We start from the raw sequence: 13,776 nt of genomic DNA, 5'->3' as shown, positions 1-13,776 counted from the left end.
GAAGATTTCAGATGATATTAGTTATTACTAACGCAGCTAATAAACTAAGCTGCGTTTTACAACTTATAAACTAAGATGAGGGATAGATGCTTCATTCCGTTTGCTTCTATTTTGTGAGACAGATCGTATCAGCCGGAGGAAATGTTTGCTTAAACATTGATAAACTGATCATGCTATGTGCAGGGCGTTGGTAGATATAAATGTAAGAACCTTTACGAGACAGAAGAGTGTGATTGAAGGATAGATGGTGGTTGAGTGTGTCAGGTTGGTTAATGGACGTGTTTACGTCCTCACCTGCCTCGCGAGCTTTCCATCTGGTGGCGAAGAAGAGGATAAGGAATAAGAAGGTGGGAGAGAGGTAGAGAGTTAAATGAGGAGGGAGTTCGCAAATGGAGAAAGACAGGAACCCACCAAACACACACCGAAACTAGGACGTTACTACAACGTTCAAACAAGTTTTAACACCTCCTAACCAGTTATAACAAGTTGTAATAACGTTATAATACGTCATAAACATGTTAAGCCAAGAGGTAACAACTTCATTACAAGTTGTAACAAGCGGAAAATCGAGACAGTTACAGTTTGTGTTTCCAGGTACGAGGTCACCATAGCTGGAAAATAGTTTTGGCACAGAAATCTTGATGAAAATATTCAATAAATTTGACGTATAGTGCAAGTGGCCCCATATTAATGATTCACTTAAATGTTTGCATTGGACAATTACAAAACTTTATATAACATCTCATTGTAAAATAATAAGAGCATATTTTTTTTAGGATGTTCATTGAAAATATACATTACTCCTCAAACATAATTAGTTGAAGATATTTGTTAATTGATGGAAAGTTTGTGGTCATTCTTAATATAAAAATTAAGTTTTTGGTAATGTGCATTGCTCCTTCGCCACAAATATTTGTTTTCCGAATTTTAATATACATGTTGGAGGAGGGAAATAGCTGTCACCTGTTATGTTGGAGACAACTTTGCTGACTCCTAGATTCGGGTGGACTGCCTTGCTGACTTCTTGAGTTGGTTAGACGACAATGATGATTCCTAGTTGTCTTAATACAGAAGTTTTCTTCTATATTAACTGAACGACGATCCAGGTCTCTTGGAAAACCTCATGAACCCGCTGGCATTTTCCTGAAACTGATTTGAATCAACGCATAGCACAGCTATTTTCCGCTGTGACAGAATGAATTTGCTCACTTGAATATATTATTATTTTGCTAATACAATATATACAATAGGATATGCGGCCTATTAATATAGGCCGCATATCGGCCTATATTAATAGGCCGATATGCGAATTATGTGAATATATAATCTATTTTTCCGTGTTTCTCGATAACATCGTTATCAAACATAGAAAGTCTCGCCAAATTTTCTCTCTTGAAACTTATCAAGTTTCCCTTACAAATTTTGCATTAAAGCCTTATACTTTATCGTTGTGGAAACACTGCGCCTGTCTGTGGATAATACTGTGCACAGTGATTATGTTAAAGTTACTTCATCTGCCACACTTACACAACTGGCTGCTCCCGTGGAGACCCCTGGAGCACTCAAGATGGAGGATGCTGATATTTATTGACAGTGAAAGTGTATCGTGGTGTGTGGAGGAGCTGTTGATAACAGGAGGGGAGTGTATAACGGAGAGTTGAAAGAGAGCGTGACTGCTTCCGGCAGATCGAGTAAATATTAAGTACTTTATAATGTCTCGCTCTCCTAACGAGGTTATGCCATCTCTGTTTATCTTAATGGGGTCGGGAGGGGGGAGGAGAAGGGGTTGTTCATATACTAGTAAACCTTTCAGAGTTCTACTACCATGCCACGAAGCAGCCACAACAGTTTCATGACATCACATATCTAAAGCGATGTCATTGCCCCCCAGCACGTCCCAATAGCAATGTCAAGACAAGTTCACAGTCGAACCATAACAGGGCCACATATACCCTTGAGACATGCAGCAATGTCTCAAGGCCGAAAGCAGCATCCACAAAATGCAGGAGACTTCTTGCAAGGGAAAACCAAGACTGGCGCAGATGACTGACCAGATTCCGACGGTACGACCAGCGGGGAATGGTCCCTGTATATGGTAATGTGCTCATAAGTTTATAAATGGTTCATACGAATAATTCAGGCTCTCCATGGCCCGGTGGAGGAACACTAAGTTACACCTGTGTTCCCTTCGTGACTTGGCTGCTGGGATTTACATAAGGAGGTTGGTTGCTGTAATGAATTGAATGGAAGAGATGAGAGATGAAGAAGGGGGAGAGAGAGAGGGGAAACGAGAGAGAGTAAAAGGATGAGAGGGAATTGAAAATAGGACAGGAAGGGGACATCGACATTTGAATGAGAACAAAGGAAAGCAGAAAGGAAGAGTAGAGAGGGGCATCAGGCGCTCGGTTTAGCACACCTTGCTACGCTCGGGAAGGTTTAGCACACCTTGCTACGCTCAGGAAGGTTTAGCACACCTTGCTACGCTCAGGAAGGGTTAGCACACCTTGCTACGCTCAGGAAGGGTTAGCACACCTTGCTACGCTCAGGAAGGTTTAGCACACCTTGCTACGCTCAGGAAGGGTTAGCACACATTGCTACGCTCAGGAAGGTTTAGCACACCTTGCTACGCTCAGGAAGGTTTAGCACACCTTGCTACGCTCAGGAAGGTTTAGCACACCTTGCTACGTTCAGGAAGGTTTAGCACACCTTGCTACGTTCAGGAAGGTTTAGCACAAAAGGGTCGCTAGAAAAGTTATAATGCAATAGGTAACACCTAATAACGAATATCTAAACTGTAAAATATATTATAATATATATATTATTATATAATATAATATATAATATTGTATTATATAATATAATATATAAATATTATATAATATAATATATAAATATTATATAATATAATATAGAATATTATACATTAGAATGTATAATATAATATAATATAATATAAAAATAATAACGAACATCTAAACTAAAAAAAAATCACCCCATAAGAACATTGAGAAAAATGGACGCTCTGTAATTTGAGAAACTAATAATAATAACATAAATATAAATTCGTCCCAAGGCATATAAACGCAAGAAGGAAGAAAAAAGTTGGAAGCTGAAGTGAAAATAGCTCCCAGGACGCAGAGGAGTGAGGCAACTGGTAATAGTCGAGGAAGGTAACTTGCTTGATAAGGAATCCTGAAGTGCATCAGTGGAGAACTTTAGACGTGGAATTCGGTTAAGGCAGAGGACGTAGGAAGGGTTCAGAAAGGAGAGAGAGAGAAAGAGAGAGAGAGAGAGAGAGAGAGAGAGAGAGAGAGAGAGAGAGAGAGAGAGAGAGAGAGAGAGAGAGAGAGAGAGAGAGAGAGAGAGAGAGAGAGAGAGAGAGAGAGGCCCTGGACTTGTGGCCAAGGAGGCGTCGCCCAGGACTTGTGGCCAAGGAGGCGTCGCCCAGGACTTGTGGCCAAGGAGGCGTCGCCCAGGACTTGTGGCCAAGGAGGCGTCGCCCAGGACTTGTGGCCAAGGAGGCGTCACCCTGGACTTGTGGCCAAGGAGGCGTCGCCCAGGACTTGTGGCCAAGGAGGCGTCGCCCAGGACTTGTGGCCAAGGAGGCGTCGCCCAGGACTTGGTCAAGGCTTCACGTTGCATCATTTGTGGCCCAGATGGTGTTCGCGAGAGTTCTTCAGGAAATTGACTTTTGAAATGCTTTTGCTCTCCAGTAGATTTGAGGACAAAAATTCTATTTCGTTTCCCAACTGTGTGTGTGTGTATATGTACGAATGTATATATATATATATATATATATATATATATATATATATATATATATATATATATATATATATATATATATATATATATATATATATATATATATATATATATATATATATATATATATTGCCACGCACAATAAACACTGAGTGGAGCTTGAGCAAGGGTAGGTTGCATAATCAGAATAGAGTAACGTGTGAATAAGGATAGAATGAACAGGTTGCTGAGAAAAAGGAGTAAGAATCCCCAAGAAAAATTATAATGTCATTAAAACCCCGAGAACCTTGATCAGTATATTGCTACCTACAAGACTGGTCTATGAAGACTTAAGTTCCTCGTTTACAAGTCCCTCTCTGCCAAGGAATAACCAATCAACAATATAAACACAACAACAGGCAAATGGATAGCAACAAATTAAACACATTTAATCAAATCTTTTTGATGTTGCACAACACTAAATCCTCTGATGTTGCATAACACTGAATCCTTTGATGTTGCACAAAAGTGAATCCTCTGATGTTGCACAACACTGAATCCTCTGAGGTTGAACAACACTGAATCCCCTGATGTTGCACAACACTGAATCCTTGGATGTTGAACAGCAATGAATCCTCTGATGTTGCACAACATGGAAAATCAGGGATATTCAAATGCCAGGAATGAAGGTGAGCTCTGAGGACCATAACAAAAAATTCTGCTGCCAGACACCTTCCCAGAGTGGTTGCTTGACACGGTGCGTGACGCTGGGATACGGTGTGTGACGCTGGGATACGGTGCGTGACGCTAGGATACGGTGCGTGACGCTAGGATACGGTGCGTGACGCTGTGATACGGTGCGTGACGCTGTGATACGGTGTGTGACGCTGTGATACGGTGCGTGACGCTGTGATACGGTGCGTGACGCTGTGATACGGTGCGTGACGCTGTGATACGGTGTGTGACGCTGTGATACGGTGCGTGACGCTGGGATACGGTGCGTGACGCTGTGATACGGTGCGTGACGCTGTGATACGGTGTGTGACGCTGTGATACGGTGCGTGACGCTGGGATACGGTGCGTGACGCTGTGATACGGTGCGTGACGCTGGGATACGGTGCGTGACGCTGTGATACGGTGCATGACGCTGGGATACGGTGCGTGACGCTAGGATACGGTGCGTGACGCTAGGATACGGTGCGTGACGCTGGGATACGGTGCGAGACGCTAGGATACTGTGCGTGACGCTAGGATACGGTGCGTGACACTGGGATATGGTGCGTGACGCTGGGATACGGTGCGAGACGCTAGGATACGGTACGTGACGATAGGATACGGTGCGTGACGCTGGGATACGGTGCGTGACGCTGGGATACGGTGCGTGACGCTGGGATACGGTGCGTGACGCTGTGATACGGTGCATGACGCTGTGATACGGTGCGTGACGCTGTGATACGGTGCGTGACGCTGTGATACGGTGCGTGACGCTGTGATACGGTGCGTGACGCTGTGATACGGTGCATGACGCTGTCCTAGCGACATAACGAGAAGAAGACGACCATTAACTTGATTGGCTTAATCACGTCTCTACCCCTATGACTTCACACAGCTCTCACTATTACACAGACACCTCTCCTCTTCTCCTCTTCCTCTTCCTTCCACCTCCTCTCCCCCCTTTCACACAGCCCGTCCTTCATGTCTCTCCTGCTCTCACCATACCCTTCATCATATTCCTCCAGAGTACGTACTCCTCCGCTCGTCCTGCAACCAGATTGCAAGCAATCAACACCATTTCCATCCACCCAAATTTACCCTGAAGCAGTCAACATCTAGTTCACCCACACAAATTTCCCCCTTGAAGCAGTCCATTCCATTTCTACTCATTCAAAGCCTTCCTGGCATCTAGTGAAGACCTACTCCAACACTCCCTCAACACATCTCTCCCAGTACGTAAATCCGACCATAGGTGGATTTATATTCAGCGTATACATGGCATAGTCGAACGATGTATTTTTATTGACTTTCCTTGCAGCTATTAGGAATCATATAGGCAATCGTAGTGACCAAACACCACGCTCACCACAGACCTGCAGAGTTTGGGGCAGATATGCTCGTTAATCACAGACTTCTCGTTGGCTTTCTCCTGGATTTTGTCTGCTCATGAAATAAATATTTTCTTTGACTCGCTCTGTAACTAATTAGTCACAAATTACTCTAGCTAATACAAAATAACTCGAAAAAAAACCTTTAGCATTTCTGCACGACTCGCGAACCTTTTGTTACATAAAAGACTGGTAAAATAAAACAAAAATTCAGCTGTGTTTTGTAATTCCAATATATCGGATCAATCAACCGTAAATAAAAGATTAAATTTTCATTGTCACCTTATAATGCTCCCATTAAACTTGTTCACATTATACTCAGCTGTCCGTGAAATGTTAAAGTCAGAGAGAGTTAAAATTTGGCTTGTAAAGTCTGCACAACTTGCAAATAATTAACTGCAAATCGTATGCAATATTAAATATCCCATTCAATATTTATGTATTTTTTACCTCTGAGATTTAACAAATATGTACTCGTGCGGTATTTTTCTTGGTATCGTGATTACAAAGATCGTTATCTGAAGAGTCTATATTTTATATTATGTACTTGCCCTCATTTATATAAATTTATGTAAATAAATTTTGTAAGTATTTATCACAAAATAACTGTCAGCTGACTTCATTTGAGTCTGATACCTTTCTGCTGACTTCATCTGAGTCTGATACCTTTCAGCTGACGCCACCTGAATGTTATCTTTCAACTTACTTCACCTGCGTGTGTTTCTTTCAGGAGACAGGTCTTTCTTTCTTTCTGACTCTTGAAGAATTTCCTCTCCCAATTGATATCATGTATCTGGTCTCCTGCTCCCTGGTCGTAGAATTCTATTAAGCCAGTCAGGCAAGATTTACCCTCCCTGAACCCATGTTGGCGATTTGTCACGAAGTCCCTTCTCTCCAGATGTGTTACCAGTTTTTTTCTCACGATCTTCTCCATCACCTTGCATGGTATACAAGTCAAGGACACTGGCCTGTAGTTCAGTGCCTCTTGCCTGTCGCCCTTTTTGTATATTGGGACCACATTCGCCGTCTTCCATACTTCTGGTAGGTCTCGCGTCTCCAGTGACCTACTATACACTATGGTGTGTGTGTGTGTGTGTGTGTGTGTGTGTGTGTGTGTGTGTGTGTGTGTGTGTGTGTGTGTGTGTGTGTGTGTGTGTATGTGTGTGTGTGTGTGTGTGTGTGTGTGTGTGTGTGTGTGTGTGTGTGTACTCACCTAGTTGTACTCACCTAGTTGTGTTTGCGGGGGTTGAGCTATGGCTCATTGTTCCCGTTTCTCAACCGTCAATCAACAGGTGTACAGGTTCCTGAGCCTATTGGGCTCTATCATATCTACACTTGAAACTGTGTATGAGTCAGCCTCCACCACATCACATCCTATTACATACCATTTATCATTTGCATGTGTGTGTGTGTGTGTGTGTGTGTGTGTGTGTGTGTGTGTGTGTGTGTGTGTGTGTGTGTGTGTGTGTGTGTGTGTGTGTGTGTGTGTGTGTGTGTGTGTGTGTGTGTGTGTGTTTAAAGTGCGACGTTCGGAAAATTCATGACCTGCTCAGAGAAGCTGATGATTTCCTTCTCCTTTGTATACACTGCTTTATTCACGACAGCTTCCCTCCCCTCTTTCCACAAACACCTTCCTGCCTCACCCTCCAACACTCCTCCCTCACCCTCCCTCACCCTCCAACACTCCTCCCTCAACCTCCATCACTCCCCCTCTGCCTTCCCTCCTCATCTAACACTGTTTTTCTCTCTTTCGACACGAGAGCTCCCAAAACCAGACTCTATTGCCTCTGTCCAGTAGGCTCATACTCCTGTGAGAGTGGCGTCACACAAGGACATGTGGCTGACCTCGGTGTTGCCACATATTATTTATCTAATTTATCCCATTTATATTCTACGTTTTTTCTTATTATTATTATTATCATCATGAATAATACACATTCAAAATAAATAAATATTATTTCCTGGTTTTCGCTTAAACAGCGATGGGGAGACTGTATCAATCTGGAGGAAAATGATGAATACAGTAGTCAAAGAAGGGTAAAAAATATTAATAAAAATTAGTAACAAATATCATGTGATCAATTGCTATTATCATGATTTTCAGTGTCAGGAACTGCGCACTACCTCACTCCAGCGGTTATCCGCAGGACCATCCCACCGCTTTATGCGACCAGGCGTAAAGTGCTCCTCGTACAAAACCACACACGAGTCCTTTACTGGCTATTCATGCCCGTGCCACCTCTTGGGGTGGCATTATCTTCATCAATCAATCACCTCAGTGGTTATCCACAAGAGCAGCTCACCCCTGCACGCGACCTGCAGGCTCTCCTAACACCATGCATGCGTCTCGGGTATCTGATTTATTTTCTGCTCATTTTTCCCCTGATAATTTGCAATCACAACAGAACAATCATTGTCTGTCTAGTGCATCTAAGAGGCGGCACCAGCACTCCTTCACGCAGATCTCTGGTCCTATTTATTCCGACTTAATTTTGTCTAGCAAACCTTTCATTGCCCCGGCCGCTCTACTTCTTTGAGTTTCTCAACAAAATCCTCATGTATCACTCAGGCCAGATATTGATTGATCATTACTAACACTTCAATGTTCATATTATTTCACTCGTAATGGAATACACTCACTACCACAATAACTTTAGTTATTAGCCAAGTCTTGGAGATATTTGCGTCATCATTTAGCGCTAATTGATTTATCTAACAACGGGGATCCTACATATAATTAAAAACGGCAAATATTTATGACTATGTCACCCAGCTATTGTGAATACAACTACTCACATAACTCTTTCCTGAACCGGACTCTCTGTTTTTTGTAACCTAAGTACTCCATAATTCACTACAGCACCTTTCCTGTATCGCTCTCTATGTATATCTGTGTGTATTTTCGTGCGTTGGTGGGTTGGAATGGAGTTGGTTTAACGTGCACGTGATTGTATGATCACTCCCCAGTAGCGAGTGTGGGCGGGGGTGGGGGCCTTAGTTATTTGGCTCCGCCTTTCAGACTTCATTCCAATGGAATCCAGGTTCCCAAGAAGCTTAACTCTCTGGAAATGAACTTATGAATCCGTGATTGAAGTCTGTCTCTCTCTGGGTTTTCTGTGTGTCACTTCTTGCCTGTCTCTCTGTTTTTGTGGTCCTGTTCTGTTAATACCTGGCCATATTCGTGACATGTGATTGTAAGTGAATTAGGTATATATTTCCCATGATTACCTAATTCCACCTGCTCATTACTACTACACTGGAGAAGAGCTTTCTTACACTCTAATGATTCATGTGGGTTTTTAGTACCATAACTCCACTGATCCCCAACATAGACGGGACCACATCTGTCTCCTTCTCTGGTCCAAAACTCTTCTTCTCTTCTATGGTTTACAACATAGAGATTAGCACAGTTCTCTTCTTCTCCTCTGATCCACAAGACAGAGAAATCCTGAACCCTTCTTTCACAGAAAAGGGCTCAGGACTCTCCTCTAGATAAAAGGGAACAACACAGACAGCCATTCCTCCCTCCTGTTAAGTATCATAGCTCGCAGAAACACATGTTAACATAATAACTGTGGTTGCTAGAGATCTAAGTATCACACCGCACATTCCCATCGTCCAGCAGCTTCCTGCTTCAAAACCCTGATGCTGGGACATGGTAGAGTAAGTTTAAAATGGCCTTATCGCTGTCAACGTTACTTTAAAGGTTGGGTGCGGGGAGTATAGTGAGGGGGGGGGGGGGGTAGTGAGGGGGAGGGCCAAAAGAAGGGAGAAAAAAAGGTATGGACAAGATCGGGTTTAAACCACAAACTTGGGGTCACTGGAAATTTAGTGAAGTTTACATTCATATGCTACTCCTCATCCCTTTAGTCTTCACGTCTTCTTTTGTTCCATCTTGCCCCATCTGTTGTCATTCATATCCACCATTTCTCTTCATTAATTTTCTTTGTCTCTACATTCGTGAGTTCCCTCTTTTCTAACCTCCCATCTCTCTATCTCCCTTCTCTTTTCCCTCTTCATTCAGCTAAGTTATTCCCACTTTCTTTTCAGGAAGTTACTTCACCCATCAACACCAACACGTCTTCTGCCTCATAAATTATAATTATTCATATGAATAGTATTATTTCCCTTGATATGTAAATGTTTCGTCAGTGCAGAGCAAATCCGACGATTCACCTTCTTGCCTTCCCCTTACTGATTCCCCAGTTCTCTCTCTGTCTGTCTGTCTGTTTGTCTGTCTGTCTGTCTGTCTGTCTGTCTGTCTGTCTGTCTGTCTGTCTGTCTGTCTGTCTGTCTGTCTGTCTGTCTGTCTGTCTGTCTGTCTCTCTCTCTCTCTCTCTCTCTCTCTCTCTCTCTCTCTCTCTCTCTCTCTCTCTCTCTCTCTCTCTCTCTCTCTCTCTCTCTCTCTCTCTCTCTCTCTCTCTCTCTCTCTCTCTCTGTCTGTTTCTCTTTTCTCTCTCTCTCTCTCTCTCTCTCTCTCTCTCTCTCTCTCTCTCTCTCTCTCTCTCTCTCTCTCTCTCTCTCTCTCTCTCTCTCTCTCTCTCTGTCTCTCTCTCTGTCTCTGTCTCTCTGTCTGTTTGTCTCTCTCTCTCTCTCTCTCTCTCTCTCTCTCTCTCTCTCTCTCTCTCTCTCTCTCTCTCTCTCTCTCTCTCTCTCTCTCTCTCTCTCTCTCTCTCTCTCTCTCTCTCTCTCTCTCTCTCTCTCTCTCTTTCCCTCTCTCTACACCAGAACCCTTGAGGCGTACCACTAAATTTATACAGGAACTCAATGAAAGAACATATGTAAAGGTATTAAAGCCCGTCGGGTATTTCCAATTTAATTTCCAAAATATACTCTGATATTAATTAACACCTTAAACAACTTTTGTTAAATCAGCTATCCATACAAATAACCCCATTGTACCTCCCGGCACCACCTGAATGTAACCTCCGCCTAAATCCCTAATTCCGAATTATCACTACAACTCTCCACACCTAGTTAGTCTTCCTTACAATACCCCCACACTGCAGACTCGACTCGGTCACCAAGATCACATCGGATCCCCACATTTGGTCGGTTTCACTTCGTTGCTGCCACAGACGGAGATAAGAACAACCTGCTAGAACCACTCGTACCACGAGACTGCCCTCCAGCCGGTCTTAGCCTCAACCATTGCACCCAGCATCCCAAGGAGGATATAATCCGATTAACTGTAAATCTCCTTGTTCCCAGGAACTTAGAGGTCACCTTTTGTCCTCTTGGCTGGTACTTCGCTTGGGTGGGCAACGGTTGCCTTAATCCCTTTGACGTGTGACCAGGCTGAATACTTAACATGTACTTTCGACCATCATCTGTTAAGTGTTTTAGGGCTTGATTCACTAGCTAATATTTACTCCTTACTTGTGGATTACAACACTACTTCCCCTCCTTAAACTCGCATAGGTCCCGAAATGTATCATTGCAAAGGTTTCATTAGCGCAAGGACCTGGAGAACACCCCCACTATATATGTACTACTCCAAATGCATATTGCCGGTTCACGACGTTCATGATGAAAAAATTTCAAATTATGTTACACAATTTCTCTGACATGATTCACCACACCTATACCTCATATTACATTAAATCCGTCTCATAGCATAGATAACATAATCTGTAATATATTTTGACCTCACAATGCAAATATATATAAACTGCTAACATAAAACACGCAAATACGCAGTCGACAACAAAGATAACATGTACTAAGAATGCTGGCACCAAATCATATAAGACACTTGTCGTTAATGTTTACAAAAAAATATAAATCTAAGGGTATTCATCCTCAATAACAATTTCATAAACAAAATTTACATCCTGCCCTGTACTGTCCACATAAGGCACTACTCTGAACACCCTAACGAACAAATGTTTCACTGGCCGCATCAAAAAGGACCGCATCATTTCTCTTCTTTCTTCGTCTCCCATGATTGCTTGGTCAGAGATCCTCCAAGACCCAGACAAAACCCAGGCTGTCCAGCCTGGTGAATATTGTCAACATCCCGTCGTTGCTCTGGGCTGACGTGATCCTGGTATCCAGGATGGAGTCATCCATCTGGCAATAACCTTCCATTACATAGCAGGTAACTGCAAGAAGATTTCAATAAAAGACAAACAGTAAGACATCCTTCCTAAGGGTGAGATTAACAAAGAATTCTGTCTACAAGTAACCACTGATATTACACAAATAGGACAGTGAAATGTAAACCCATAGCGACACCATCAACTTATTTGTTTATGAGGCTGCTAGGCCTCAAGAAAGGTGGCTCTTAGGTACATGCTTCAAGCAGTTCCCTGCGATAACAACAGAAGTACAAACTGGTGGCGAGTGAAGTCCATTATCATTTCATTAGTCTCATAAACTGGCATGGTGGTGAACACCGACTCAATATGAGTCAATCTCACACTCGGCGTGTGAGATAGACTTACCTTTTCTGCAAGTCAAAACTTCTTCAATGAGACCGCAGTGAGTTGAGTGGTCCCGATATGACATATGACTCATAGTGGTCCCCATATGACTCATAGACACTCGGAGCCATCACCTCCAGCTGTGAGGTCCCATTAACCTAACTGTTCCCATCTGAGCCATCTGTGAGTGCCTTAACCGCACCCAGGTACCGGATGGCTATCTGGCTGACGATCAAATGAATAAGTTTTGCAAGTTTGTGGGACATGACAATCCAACACATAAGTTCATTTATTTTTCATTGAGAAACTGGATAATACTCTAATATCCAGGCCTGTACTCGCCGATAGCAGTCGACAGGTAAATTTCAGACTTTTAACATTATCAGAATTAACCAATATGTTTACATACTTTTCATTAAGGTAGTGATATCTTTCCTTATCCTCTAGAATTCAATTGTTCAGTTCATTTATCTTTTTTTCAGAATAACATAAGTTGTATCCTCTTTGAATATTATTTTTATATATTGCCTAATCTAACAAATTAACTCAAATGAAAACGAAGTTGTGTGGGTTTTATAATGAAAACCCATTTAACTATCCCCAGTGGATACCAAACGCATCAAGAACAAAGTAATAGTTTTTTCCCTAGCTGGTAAAAAATCCTTTGAACGCGCGAAATTCACCTCACTTCCAAGATACTGTTGAAAAAGTCACACTACTCGGAGAGATGAATTATGTATTGGAATTGACAGTGAAGCGTTCAGTTATTTTTATTACATGTTATATTTGAGTGAATTAGCGTGAAAGAATATATAGAAATCGATTTATCTTTGTGATGTGTTTTGCATTGGAAAATTTGTAATACTCTAACTATCTTTAACTGTAATGATACACCACATTTGTGGTGTATCATTACTTGATTTTGTTTTTTCTTTTACTTCGATCTAGAATAGTGTAAACACATCATATAATGATGTCAGCAAAATTTGATATTTTTGACTATCATATTTTACCTCTAAAATGTTGTAAAAATGTGAACATGATGTCGTCATCCTACTTTGATCGACTTTGGTGCCTCCAGTGGGAAAGACAGAGACATAGAGACACATTTAGCACATTCAGAGGCAGAGAGAGACACAGAAACAGAGAGAAATACAGAGTGAAAGATATGTACACAGACAGATAGAATTATAGACAGAGAGAGAGAATTGAATGGAGACAAAAACAAAGACAGAGATACGGATAGAGTTGAGAGAGAAAGAGAGAGAGAGAGAGAGAGAGAGAGAAAGAGAGAGAGAGAGAGAGAGAGAGAGAGAGAGAGAGAGAGAGAGAGAGAGAGAGAGAGAGAGAGAGAGAGAGAGAGAGAGAGAGAGAGAGAGACAGACAGATAGACAGAGAGAGAGAGAGAGAGAGAGAGAGAGAGAGAGAGAGAGAGAGAGAGAGAGAGAGAGAGAGACAGACAGATAGACAGAGACAGACAGAAATACACAATGACAGAGAGCCAC

At 42.3% G+C, this 13,776-nt stretch overlaps 1 protein-coding gene across 1 annotated transcript; it reads right to left on the bottom strand.

Annotated features, from left to right (window-relative positions):
• Window positions 1-4,414: 4,414 nt before the first annotated feature.
• LOC138366053 (uncharacterized) lies at window positions 4,415-5,167 on the bottom strand. The gene has a single exon (XM_069326778.1). The coding sequence runs from the start codon at window positions 5,165-5,167 to the stop codon at window positions 4,415-4,417; it is 753 nt and encodes a 250-aa protein (XP_069182879.1).
• Between the last annotated feature and the right edge of the window lie 8,609 nt (window positions 5,168-13,776).

The sequence above is a fragment of the Procambarus clarkii genome, chromosome 18 (assembly GCF_040958095.1).
Source record: "Procambarus clarkii isolate CNS0578487 chromosome 18, FALCON_Pclarkii_2.0, whole genome shotgun sequence".
Lineage (NCBI taxonomy): Eukaryota > Metazoa > Arthropoda > Malacostraca > Decapoda > Cambaridae > Procambarus > Procambarus clarkii.
The sequence above is the reverse complement of the archived record's forward strand: the minus strand, read 5'-3'. Positions and strand labels throughout refer to the sequence as shown.